Consider the following 14,036-nt stretch of genomic DNA (forward strand, 5'->3'; position numbering starts at 1 on the left):
AAATATTCATCCTCAGTTTTGCATCATCATCATGCAGGGACAAATACAAGTAAGGAAGGCATTTTTTAACAGTTTAAATGTTAATTTAACCAAATAAAGGTATTTATCTGTATTAGTCTAATATTGTGTAATTAATGCCCTTGTTTAGGTAATGGTTTACATAATGGTAGCCAGGTAATTGTAACGGAATTACCTCTAGGTATGTCCAAACTGTCAGTTCCACTTTAAGTGTTAACTCTTATAATTTTCCTAACCCTGTTATTCCAGTGTTGCGTCAGCTATTCCTCTACAATAACTCTTTAACTGTTTCATTGTTTCACTGATTCACTGGTTGTTACAACCTCAACAGCTCCTCCTGTAGCCATATCTGTTTAAGTCCCTGCTGATCCCTGTGTTTATGCATGCAAGCCAGACAGACCTCTCCTGTGATTGGTGGATTCAATTCACCTGGATTCCTTTCAGCTGATTGGTGTATCGTCCTAACGGCTGACCAATCCTGGGCCTACACCTGCAGCTGCCACACCTATAAAAGGACCTGCCTCCCCTGCCATGCCTGTCTGCTGTTCTACCTGTGACTCTGATGTAATGTTTGCGTTATCTTTTGTGTTCTTGTTAATTTGGTAATTGAGACACTAGTAGTTCTTGGTGACTTAATTTGAAACTGGTTTGTTTTTCTCTTATTGTAATTTATATACTCTATTTTTGTTAGCCTGCTTTTAGTTATACATTCAGCTACTCTGTTGAGAGCCTCTGTTTGTAAACTGTTTTTAATATCCTCATTTTGTTAGTTTCACCTTTACATTCATTTTAAATAAACTACAACTTAAATGTTACAATTTTACATCTTGGTTCTTTTGTTATTTCCCCTGTCCCTAGTAGAGCTGGGTCATAACACTAGTGCAGGTCTGCAGAGGTGACTTGCAAGTGACACACTGCAAATGAATGATGTCAGCACAGATTTCTTCTTAGAGAGTCACTGGAGCTTTGCCAGGTATGAGCTACACATCCACTGCATACTTTGGGCTTTGTTCACACTTGTATTTGATCTTATTTTAGTTGTGATATAGACTTGGTTTGGTCCTCTTTTAGTCCTGGTTTAGTTATAATGTAGTCCTGGATTAGTTCTGATTTTATTCCCAGTTTAGTTGTGGTTTATTTATACCTGGTTTATTCCTGAGTTAACTCCCACTTTAGTCAAGGTTTGATCTGCTGGATGTGTGCATGTTAGATTTACATACACTTCACAATCCATACCAAAAAAGTAGACAAATTATTATAACAATAATTTATTAAAAATTAAAATGTCATAAAATACAATATAACAAATAAACCAGTGCATTTTAGTTACATTTTACAATTGATTTGCCATCTTGTGGTGTTATTAGGTGGTGTCCACAGGTGCATCTCTACTCTTCTTCCAGATGGAGCAGCCCTATTGGTGGTTTTTTTTTGTATTTAAAGGTTGTATAGAGGATTTTCCAAGGAACGAGTAATCCAGCGACTGTTTGTCCCCCAAGCATTTGCGAGCATGTTGCCCCCACTCCTGTCCTTTAGACCCTGCGTCTGTTTCAGTTGCACCATCGCTATAATGAATCTTCAAGAATCACCTTAGTTTGGCTTCGCTGCTTTTCCCCTTGTCTTCTTCTTTCAGCAATCTCAAAAACTGACTTTCTTTTGCGGCTAACTGCTCCTGGATTCTTGTCTGCCATTGCAACAAACTTTGTGCAAACTGCGAGGATGATATAGGTCAAAAAAAGCCGCTAAGAACTGTTGCGTTGGTGGAGTAAACAGCGTCTGTGCGGCTTGCGTCTGTGGACTGCGTGACAGGCGTACGTAAACCACGTACCGGCGGCGCGCAGGCAAGGTCAGTTACGCTAGAAACGTAGGGAGATTGATTGACAGCCTGTCGACAGATAACGAGGCAGTCTTGTTATCTATTGGCAAATGTTTAGCTGGCCCCACCACGTCCAGAGTTGATTAATTTTTATTTTCTTTTTTTTGGTCATCATAATTACAAGGCTACTGCACCTCTATAATGCTATCATTGACAATTTGAAACAAAAAAAAATCCTCCATACAACCTTTAATTCACATGGTTTGCTCTCAGTTCTGTTTCTCCCCTGAGGAAAGCCATAGGCTGAAACACGTTGGGACTTTGTAAGTTGTCCATTAAGACATGCTGTAAATTAATAAAGGCATTTTATTTTAACCAGTGAGTGCCTTGGGTTTTTTGCATCTTTTTACAATTGATTTTTTGAATACACAACAATGTAGTAGTCCATATATACAGTATGTACCTTCCAATAAAAATCCATTTTACATAGTATATATACAAAACATTAGATATAGATATTGCATTATCGTTGTAGATACCAGTGGTTTTCTTGTTGGGGTTGACCTACAATATGACCTCAGTCACTGTCATGTCCTGAGGTTGTGGTTCATTCTCCTCATTTTCTGACACATCATTTCCCTCCTCCATTTGTTCAATCTGAATCCTCAGCTGTTCCTTTTCATTTCTAATCACCTCATTCTCAATAGCTTTTTGCTCGTCCTCTTTCTCTCTATCTTCTTTCTCTGCCTTCTCCCTATTCTGTTGCTTTTGTATTTTTTAAAGTAGCACAGGTTTTTCTCAGGGTAAGTGACTTTGGCCAGAGGGAGCTTGAAGATCTTGTTAGTGCCCATAGTGATGAGGAGAAATGTCAGAGCCGAAAGGCAGAAGGGCCAGGTGCATGCTGGGAGACCAAACTGAGAGAGCAATAATGTATGAGATTAGATTTGAACATTTGTGCTATGCTTAATAGATCAAATAAATGTAATAAAAGAGAACTCACCCTTGACATGATGTTGGCTATAGCTGAACCAAGGTAAGCACAGAAAAATGCTGTGGAAATAAACAATAATATAAGCTGTTTGTGATGGGCATTTAAAAAAAGATTCTTCTCTAAATGAACTTACCGCATGTGATGGCAAGTAGATGAACCTGCCAGGTGAGTGCGTAAAACATGCCTCCTATAGCAATGCAAGCTAAGACACAGTTGTATCCCCACAGACCAAAGTAAATATCGCCAAATGGTGCAGCCAGTGCAAGACCTGGATAAAGAACATTAGGGTAAGAGGCAAGCTTGCTAACTATATATCTATATATCTATATATATATATATATATATATATATATATATATATATATATATATAATAATTGTTTGGTTTTTTTTTTACCTGAAACCATGCCCACTGCTGATCCCAGAACAGCATGAATGCAAGTGATGGGTGATGAGATAAAAAGAGCAATAATGAAAATGCCTCCAGTCCAAGGATTGTCACAGCCATAGACCTGCCCAATTCCCACAGGCACTGACATAAACAACTGTGGACAAATAGAGAAGTACATATTTTAAATGAAAGACAGACTCATAAGCTAGCATTTTTATATTGTTAACCTCCCTGGAATGCAGTGATCCAATAAAAGATAGAGAGAAAAAAGCTCATATATTATTAGAACAGTAAGGTTAAAATGTGAGCTTTAACCTTTGGCAGATCTATCTCGGCCCAGGTGATGTTGGGCAGCTCCGAGCGAGGCTGGATCAGGACCTGGGGGAAGTGATGGTTGTAGTGTCCTGTGGCAACCATGTGCAGACAAACCAGAATATTAAAGGGAAGAGTGAATACTGGAAGGTCCCAACGACTGTTTATGGAGGCTAGAGCACTGGATACTATAGGGCTGGAAAAAAGGGGGAAAAAAAAAAATTTAGAATGAACAATACTTTTAGCTGACCCCGATGTGGTAAACCACTGACCAAAATGTTCAGAAATATTTAGTAGGGGGGATGGATGAATCCTATGTCAACTCACCACATCATAGACATGAAGATGTTTGGCAGCAGAAGCCACCAGTACCAGTCCCCTTTATATGAGAACACGGCCATGAGGAGGCCCACCAAGATACCATTGTAACCATACAGCCCTGCTGCTATTGCGCCTCTGTTTAAGACAGCACATGAATCAGTGTTATTCATCTTTGTGTCAGAAACATATGTCAGTAATAGTTATTGTTTAAGAATGTACCCCAACCTGTTTTGCTGCAGAATTAGAGCAGATAGTGTTGCGAAAAGCGTCCCCACGAATCCATTGAGAGCCCACCAGTAGTTCTGCAGGATGAGGCCGGCAAAAATGATGAGTCCACTCAGAGGGTTGTTCACAAACATGACCTGAGCAGCTCCTCGCAACACCCAGTCAATCAGCTGCAGCAAAATAAACTGCCCTGGATGCGAAGACGCAGACATGAGACTCAGACAAGTAAAGCCATCAAAGAGTCACTTATAAATGATGAAGGTAAAATGTAATATGAATAGTAATAGCATAAACATTATGGAAAAATCATTTCACGCTGTGGGACTTACTCTCCATCCATTTAGCAAAGGGTGTCATATCTCCAGCAAAATAAGAGAGGCCCTTGAGCATGCAAGCGCGGACCTTATGGATGGAGTGTGGTGAGCCGGTCTCGGGCTGTGCATAGTCTGACTGCTCAGACTTTACTTCAGGAAGGGCCATGAGGGGCTGCAGCTCCTGGAGTCAGTCAAGTGTGTCTCACTGTTAGATATGTAATCATTTGCATGTGCCTGACTAATAGTATGTTTGATTTACTCACAGTGGAGGTGCTGTCAGGAGTCGAAACTGGTGGCACTACTGAAGTAAAGAAGCAAGGAGTCTGTGGACCATGAGGGGACAGGTTTATAGGTAAAATTCTACATTAATCACAACTATTGTGTGCTTTTCTTTTTCATAACTTGTTATGACAACAGTAACAGAGTGCCTTATGAACTAAAACACTAGTGGTCCCTACTAAAGAAAACATCTAATTCAATATTGCTTGACAGTACATTTTGTATTGTTGTATATGTGACATATTCCTAGAACCTGTTGCTATTTCTCAACACAATATTCTCCACTAATATTTTTAAAAGCCAATAAGTACATCCAATCCAGTCCAATCCAGTGCAACTTTATTTGTATAGCACATTTTAAAAACAAAACAGTTACCAAAGTGCTTCACATAGCAATGCAAAACATTTTACTTAAAAAAAAAAAATCTGCAGAATTATGTTTCAACCATAAGGAAACTAATAGAATAAATAAATAAAATAATAATAATAAAATCAATGAATAAAAATATTAAAATTAATACATAAAAGCAGTACTAAAATAATAAAATAGATGAAAACAATAAATAAATCTAAGTACATCTATAAAAGTATTTTAAATTCTTGTAAAAAACAATATTACAGATTATTTAAACAAAAATATTTTATCCTGAAATAGCCTCAGATAATTATAAAGTCAGTTATGGAGTTGTGAAATGCTCTTACCTTAGAGCTGTGTTGCGCAGTCATAAGTCCCAGAATGAGCACAGGTGCCTCAGCTTCCCCTGGAGCTTTTGTTCAACACTTTCTCTGAACTTATATAGCGTCGCACACCTAGCCTCTCATTTGACTTTCTTTGTCGCACTTCCTTTCTTCATCCTCTGCAGGAATTTTTTAGCATTGATCTTATCCCAATCTTATCTCCCCAGTTGTTTTGCGTCGACACACATGCATGCATATTTCTAGAACATTTTTAGCCAAGTTAAAAAGAGGTCAAAAATCATCCCATTCCCTTTTAAAATTTTGTTTGCTAAATAAATCACTACAGACTAATCATGTTATTGGTTGAATTGCTTGAATTATAACCTAGCTGTGCACTGGATTTAACTTGAGAGGCATGATCCAAACAACAAGTGCTGTTGCCAAATTCCAGGGTGAATGACCAATACCCAGACTGGGCCTCTTACACTGGCTCTCTGTCATCTGTGTCTAACAGCTAAAGACAAACTGCATAAATGGTGCCAGTTAAAGTTACCACAACTATAAATAAACTGGGGTGCAAAAGTAACTACGTACTTGGATTAAATGATGAATCGGATGAATTAAATAGAAACTTAGATCTGTAGTAGCAATTGCGTTTAAGTGCTATTGCGATTAGAGCACTTGAATTATATAAGTAATCATTTGTGACTCTTTCGAGGCATGTCTAGCATCTCTTGTTGTATATTGGTTATATAAATCATCCATTTGCATAGACATTTCTTTGCAGCTGATAAGAGCTGTTGGACAAGTATGAGGCCTGCATACAAATCATCTCAGAAGTGCAAAAATGTTCTTATGCAACTTGTCAGACTGGCAATGACATTACTCATCCACATAACAGAGTTTTTATTTAATATATTAAATAGAAAAATAAAGTAGTGCCAAATATTACAGGCTACTGCCCAGTGTTATCTTTGATCAAATCCCTGGAGATACAGAGTTATGTAAGCGGGGGCTGTGTTTGTGCTCTCTGCATTTAGCCATTAAACACAATTACACTCCAGACACCACCCAGAACTCATTAGAACTACAGACATCAGGTCACCACTGAAGGAAGTCTCCTTTGTTGCATTGACAAAGTAATGTTTGCTGTTTTGATGTTTCTTTCAGAATATAGAAGTGCATGCACCAAACTGGACAATGGGACATTAACAGTGAAGTCAGCTAGATGTATTTTGGCCTATGGTATGGTCATTTCTTAAAGTAGGCCTGCATAATTAGTGCTGATTGAAAAGTATTTTAACTTTGAACAAATTAATCTTTTGCTGTAAGCATTTCAAGCTTCTGTAATTTTTACAAGTTCAGGAAAGAAGGAATGTTGTCCTTATTTAAATATATTGATACTTTGGCAGCTGATGCCATCAACACCCTCTGGGCATGTGATGCTAACTGCAGACACACCTCTGTCTAACGCTCTGTTATACTCTGAGCAGTATTTTTTATTTTTTTTTAGTTTTCAGACAATCTGAAAACTTGTGTCACCATGGTAACTGCTGAACGTTCTGCCATAGTCATACACTTCAAAGTATCAATTATGTCTATATTACTGTTTTTGTTAACTGTTTTGCATAGTGCTGGCAAGTGTTACATTATAATATTAAAGTGACAATAGACATTTTCTACAACCTACTCAAATGTTTACTCGATGCCTACATTGTTCAAAATAGTGAGAGCAGGCAGTAGAACCACAGTGTAGAACAGTGCTGACATCTAGTGGAAAAAGAGGAAAGTGCATGTTTAGAGTACTAATAAATATGTGCGATAAGACCATTCTGTACCCATCTGAACTGAATACATATACACCAACTCTTAAGTGCAGCCATATGCCTTTTTTCTGTCAAGACTATTCTTCCAAAAATCAGATTAGCCCATATTAGAAGAGGCAGCCTGTCATCATTTGTATGCTGCTAAACCACATTCATACACAAAAGATGAGAGAGGCCACAAGGCGTCCATATTTGTTTGAGTATTTGTGAAGAAGGGGGGCAGAGTGGGTGGCCCAACACCATCACTATATGTGCAGCCTATATGCTACATTTGATTATTGTCTCATCCACAGATTGTTTTTTATGATGTCTGTTAAGCCTTGAAGCATCATGAATCAATATTTGCAGATTAAACCCACACAGGAGTTGAATTGAAGGAATTACCATTGTATAGTGAATTCAGCTGTCTTTGTTTATGCACAAATGATAATGTACACGCTGTAAATTTATGGTTATTTCTAAATAATAATAATAATAAATATTATTATTATTATTATTGTTATTATTATTATTATTATTATTATTATTATTATTATTATTATTATTATTATTATTATTATTGTTATTATTATTATTATTATTATTATTATTATCTGAAATGGGGTGGCCACTTTTTTGTTGTTGTTGTTCTCCCAAAACGATTATCAGAAAATATGTTTGCAATCCAAAATGTTGTAAAAATGCCTGTCTTGCTTGAGGTAGCAAAAACTGGACCTGACTGTCTGTATTAATCAATTACTAGCTTTAGTATTTGTATTATTTTTCCTTTAGACAGTGTACTTAATACTAATTTTGCATACATGAAGAAGCAAGTAACCTAGATTACCAGTTGAACCATACCCCAAATATCATTATTATTATTTATGTATCTATTTATTACATTAATTAATTAATTAATTTATTTTTCAGAAATGTTTACATCATCCAGCTAATCAAACACCCTTGACTTCACTTTGAGTAATCATTAAATGTAGAGGGAACAAAATATAGTTTCAAAAGTTATGACTATCTTATGACTGTGTTGGTGTTTTTTTTACAGCTCTAAAGCGTTGTATTAAAGTATTGGGTTATGCATGCTTAACCTTGTACTTGAACGAGAAAGGGAATACAAAGCCTCTCTTGTTCTATGTGGTGCTTTATCCTCATTACACTTCTCATTTGTTTATACTGTTAACCTCCCTCCTCCTCCAGCCTTCATTAACTCTCTCAGCGTTTACAATTACTGCCCCTCACTCGTGTGCTTGGTGTTTCCAACAGGTTACCGCCAATGGTCTGAGCTCCGATGATGGGCAAAAGTTAATGTTTATGAGAAGGAAGGCATTAAATTTATTGTATTTGAAAGCTGAGATTTTAAAGAGAAAATAGGAGCTTAAGGAAAGACAGATGAGGACGGTGCAGAGGGAAAAGCAGGGCGCAAAGGAGAGCAAAAGACAAAAAGTAATTGGTCCTATGATGGCTTCCAGCTGCATGGACCCCAGCCAACCCAAGTCTTCATGTCATGCATTCGCACGCACGCTAACACCCGCACACTCCAAGTCTGCAGAGTCCCATAAACTTGTAGTTTCTGACAATGTACAATGTTGTGATTCCCATATACTCCAATAGCTGCATCAGTGATATACAGTCTGAGCCCCCTAAAGGCTGGAACACAATGTTGAAATTAGGTTATTGATATTGATATGATGAGATGATATGATATTAGGTTTACTTCACAATGAAAAAATAAATTCTATTACTGAAACAAAAGTTAGCTGTTCTGTCCAGACATTAGCTCATTTGCTCATTTGCACATTTTACATTGCTTATTTTAAAACCTATTATTGTTTCATTTTCACCTCAAACATTTCTGTCATATTATAAGATCAATTCTTACAAATGTTGGATTAGATTTGCATATTATTAAAGGTACACTACGTCATTTTTTGGTGTAGGGTCTGCCACCTGCTTGTCTCCATGGAGATGTAAATGCTTTGCCTGGAATATTATACAGAGTACCGTTAGATCAGCCTGCTCACATGAGAATTGGTTTGAGTGGTAACAATTAATAAATGTAAGATGAGTTTAATGCCATGCTGTGGAACATTCACAGGAAAGCAAATACCATCTTGGAGACAAGACAACAAGACAAGACAAGACAACACGGTGGCAGGCTCTACATACTGCTCCATAAAATGTGTTCTATATGAACTGTGGATGTATACAGGAAAAAAAAGGCAATTAATTAGACATGACCTGTCAGTGGCTCACTTGACAACTGATGTAAACATAAGCGTCCAGATGTGTAAATGTATGTTTGCCTTTATGTTGCAACATCTGTTCAGGAGATAGTAAATTAGCTGCTTTCTCTGCAACTGTCGAGTCTGTCAGTCAAACAAATTGCTCACATGTTCAGAGTGTGGATTTGTTATAATCACACACTGACGAGCGGAAACACTGTAAATAACGTAGCCCATATAAACGAGCGTCTTCACAATCTGATAATTTGCAAACAATGTCAACAGATTAATGAGCTGAATAAATAATACACCAGGCAGAAACAGAAAAACACAGAGTATCAAACGGACCGGAAAGCTTTCCTCCAGGTTTTCCAATTAAAACACTGCTCTGGATTTATGTGATCATGTGCGCCATCACAGATGTTCCCACTAAAACTTGTCAAAATGTGAAGATTGGAGCTGGGTTCTTGTCAGTAGAGTTTGAAAGTTTTAATGAGAGTTTGGGGCTTTTGGTGGCTCTGTGTGATACTGTAGCCTTAGATTTCCCACTAATACTGTAACCTGGATAATCCACAATCAGGTGTTATCCAAATAAACTGGGTGACTACCAGTGCTCTGTGATTAATCATATTTGAATCTGATCCAATATTTTAAAACAAAAATTATCATCTTCATTTTAATGAGAGGGTTACAGCAAATTATCTTATAGTTACATTATGGTTAAATTCATGATAGTTGTAGGCTATATGTTTTTACTTTGTTATTGCATAATTTTCCTATCAATTACTTAAATATTGTTTAATTACATCTGCTGATATCACAATGCTAAAAAAAAATTAGTAGCTGGTATTTCCTTTGAGTGTTTTTCACCTCCCTTTATCTTCTGCCACTATTCTGTACTTTGTACAATTACTGATGTTGAAGAGGCCAGTCTGAACAGGAAGTCATCTCACCAGTTTCCATTATCAAGTCATTTTAGATCAATATTTCAATAGTTTGCATATATTATAGTTTAATATAGTTTAAATACTAAATACCCGAAAAAGCATGTCTTCTTTAATGCCTTTACTTTGTTTTATGTTCATATGTTTTTATTCAGCCCATGTCCAGGGTAATGCGTGTTAATAAACTCTGGGTTCAGATCACACAGTACTTGATGTAAGTTGGCACAGTGAACTCAGTGCATCTCTGTCTCACGTCAAGTCCCTCTCCTCTCCCTCAAACACAGACAGCCCCTCTATGCTCTCCTCCACAGCAGCTGGAGAAACCATTAGCAGCTGGGTCCTCGGAAAAGAGAAAAGTCAAATTATTATCGCTGACATTTCAATACTGCCTTTAGTCTGAGCTTCCAAGCGAGCGGCCAAATCCATTCAGGCTAATCTAGACCCCTCTTCAAAAGGCTTATCCCTCTCAAGACCCCTCCTCTCTAAAGCTTTCAATGGCTGCTCGTCACAGTCAACCATTTACAGTGTGCAATGCAGTAAAAGACCAGTTGTGTTGATATTTAAGCCACTTTAAGAGTCTGACTGGTTGTATGCATTTAGTGTAGAGGGGCAATAACTCTAGTCTATTTTGATTTATATTGGTTGACTTAATAGATTGTGTTTAAGTAGCATCAAAACATTATAGATCACATATGGTTTGACACTGAGTTGTAGAATTTGTTGTTTATCTCTTAGACTGCAGATTTGTTGACCTGGATTTTGGATTACCTCTGTGCAATTACTGGACCTATCCACACGAAACATAAACTGTAAGATTATGATGTCATATTTGTAGACCCAATTCTTAACAATTTATAATCTGGTTCAGTGTTTGAGGATTTTCTGTTTGTTATATGGTTATATGGGAGTTATATAAGACCCTGCCTTCCATCTGAAATTATGTCATCATCAAATTGTAGAGCATAAACGCTTTTTATTGCCAGCTATATACTTTATTTTTTTACTCCCTCAATCAAATCTGTGATATGTTTATAGCATTTCCAGGAGTAGTGATACAGTTTCTTGTAGCAGCCTCAGCAATGCAGTTAGTACTTTTTATAATTCCATTTCCTCAGTTGAAAGTATCTCTCACTCTCAGTGTATTCTTACTCTGAGGCTGCCATATCAAACTGATTGCCTCCTGGTGTGCATTGATTTTGCATGTTAATTCAGCATTCAGGTGTTCCATCTGTATCCAGGTTTGTGTGGCTCCCTGCTGCTATGACTTATTTTAAGTACTGATATCTTAATAACTATACTTGAGTTTATATTCTTCTGGATTCACATTTCTGAACATTGCACTGGCCCAACGTGCTCTCAGCATTCAGAGCTACTTTATATGAGCAGTGATCGGGCACACACAAGAGAGCCTTATTATGCATGGTAGTAAATGACTAATCTTTAATGAGACCCACAGTTAACCTTTTAATGGCTCTTTATTAGACTAACGAGCTCTGCCTCTGTGCGTGGCAGAGGAAGTGTGTGTGTGCTGATTGGAGAGCACAGCAGTGAAACACTAATTAAGCTGTCGGATGGTGCAGTAGATTAGGCTGCCCCCCTGCAGAGGCTGGGCCCCGGTAGGCAAACAGGCCCCATCCCTCAGCAGGCCAACCCAAATACATCTCATCTCTGCACCCCTCCACACACCCACAGACCCTCCAGGAATTATTACCCCTCACAGTCATATCTATGCATGGCTTTCCAAAACTGGGCCAAAAATACATTCTTGTCTGGAAAATGACATGATCTACTGTTACACATGGAGAAACACTGTCTATGCTTCAGTTAACCACAGCATTTAAAACTTCCACCACAAAAAGAAAACAAGAAGCTCAACTCTGACCACAGATTAAAACAAAGATGTAGCCAGTAGAACACTATTTATTTCAAATAAAAATGTTTCTCACCGACTTCAGATAATAAACTGCTTCCTATGGTCATCATGCTTATAATTGTGTATTATGTATACAATTATGTATACAATGTATATCCACGTTTGGTACATAGAAGTTCTGCAGAAAATGTATTTGCACTGGATAAAGAAATCTTTCCCCGTTGGAGTATATTTAGCTTCACCATGTCACCTTTGCCTTGTCTATGGACAGTTGGAGGATCATCATCCATACTGAAAACATATTTGCCTGGGAATTGTACCAGCAAACCTCTTGCAGTGGAGCTCTCCCATTCTCCGCAGTAAATATCCCTTTTAAATGATGCATAATGTGATTTACGTGCACTACCTCTGGAGTGATGTAAATCTGTTTTCATCTCTTCCAGCATTGACCTCATCACTTGTATACATCAATAACGTACATCTGCTCTCAGTTTACAGGAATTAATGAAGAGGACTGTTTTTTTTCCCTTTGACTCACTCTGATGAAGATGTCTTTGATCCTCTCATATAATGATCATTTGGGTTGCCTTGAATGTTCACAATGTAACTTTTTAGTGAAGGCTCCATCACCTGCTAATATCCATGGATATGTTATTGCTTTGCCTAGAATGTTCCATAGTATGGCACTAAACTCCATGGTAATGAGCAGACGCCACATCCAGGGCAAGGTCAAGTCAGGTCTGTGGAGAGGTATGTCCATTCACTAGAAGAATCCATGTTTTCTTAAGTTGTTATTTCATTGCCCCTGTAATTGAACACATGAAAAATAGAATTAATGCCACAGTGGAACAAATCTATGCAAAGACATTTAGAGACAGGCAGGTGCCATACCCCCCACTAGAAAAATTGCATAGTGCACCTTTATGGGTTGTCATAGGTTTTATAGTCTTTAATCTTGCCTTTTGGTCCCTGATTCATATTTTCTTTTTTTTCTTTTTTTTTTCAAGTGACTCATTAAAATTATAGAAACTATTATGCAAGTTTATTTATCCAAAAGATTTTTTGATAATCATCTTATTTCACAAAAATTGTATTGTGTCCAACATATTTCAGTTAAAGTGATTCATTAATTCTATCAAAAATCACTGGAAAATTATATGAGACATCAACAACTCTGATCTCCTTATAATAACCACACACCTTTTATTAATCTGCCTAAATATGTTCCTCTTCCATTGGCTGACAGCTCGAGGGGCCAAAGTGGGGTCCCCAATACACACACATACACAAATACTGTCAGTGCTTTAGTGTTGACACAGTCCAGATGTGGGCAGCTCTGTTCCAAATGAAACCGAGGCAGCCATCCAACAAGCTCAACCGCTTTCTCCCCATCAAATGATATGTTTACAATAATACTGTTCGGAGACTCCGGAGACACACGGTCCACACACGAATTCCTTAAAGCAGGGGAAATGAACTCATGGAAAAACTTGTGGAGAAGACAAATGCAGTTGGTTTGTTGGTGGTGTGTTGAGGCAGAAAACGTTGAAGATATGGGATTTGACAAATAGACTGATCAAAAGAGAAGAGCCAGTGATTATTATTGCCTTGTTTGGATGTGCCTTGTCAGTCTGATGGGGAGACGAAGACACTGGATGGAAAAATAATGGCGCGGTTATGTAATCTGGATCAAGGCTGGAGCAGGCGGGGGGAAAAGCACTATACTGTTATTCCAATGCAGAGGTGCAGCAGGTCAGCCTGTACCTAGCAGCTCTTCATATCCACTTCAGACACATAATTAGAGCATTCTGAAAAAACCTTTATGGACAATTA

At 37.7% G+C, this 14,036-nt stretch overlaps 1 protein-coding gene across 1 annotated transcript; it reads right to left on the minus strand.

The window, feature by feature from the left end:
- Positions 1–2,482: 2,482 nt before the first annotated feature.
- slc14a2 (solute carrier family 14 member 2) lies at positions 2,483–5,769 on the minus strand. Its single transcript, XM_020920935.2, has 10 exons — positions 5,369–5,769; positions 4,651–4,710; positions 4,403–4,568; positions 4,074–4,263; positions 3,855–3,983; positions 3,531–3,723; positions 3,222–3,369; positions 2,959–3,093; positions 2,835–2,884; positions 2,483–2,748 (listed from the first exon to the last, which is right to left on the minus strand). The coding sequence occupies exons 1-10, from the start codon at positions 5,390–5,392 to the stop codon at positions 2,524–2,526; spliced, it is 1,320 nt and encodes a 439-aa protein (XP_020776594.2). The 5' UTR covers positions 5,393–5,769; the 3' UTR covers positions 2,483–2,523.
- Between the last annotated feature and the right edge of the window lie 8,267 nt (positions 5,770–14,036).

The sequence above is a fragment of the Boleophthalmus pectinirostris genome, unplaced genomic scaffold (genome assembly GCF_026225935.1).
Source record: "Boleophthalmus pectinirostris isolate CB_2022bp ecotype Guang Dong unplaced genomic scaffold, ASM2622593v1 HiC_scaffold_4, whole genome shotgun sequence".
NCBI classification, from domain to species: domain Eukaryota; kingdom Metazoa; phylum Chordata; class Actinopteri; order Gobiiformes; family Gobiidae; genus Boleophthalmus; species Boleophthalmus pectinirostris.

What these genes read in the sequence shown, in the direction of transcription:
- slc14a2 (XM_020920935.2), bottom strand. Translation starts at nt 5,392, where the DNA reads ATGACTGCGCAACACAGCTCTAAG. An exon ending in CTCCTGACAGCACCTCCACT is followed by an intron (nt 4,569 to 4,650) that starts GTGAGTAAATCA and finishes GACTGACTCCAG; the next exon opens with GAGCTGCAGCCCCTCATGGC. An exon ending in ATCTTCATGTCTATGATGTG is followed by an intron (nt 3,724 to 3,854) that starts GTGAGTTGACAT and finishes CCTTTTTTCCAG; the next exon opens with CCCTATAGTATCCAGTGCTC.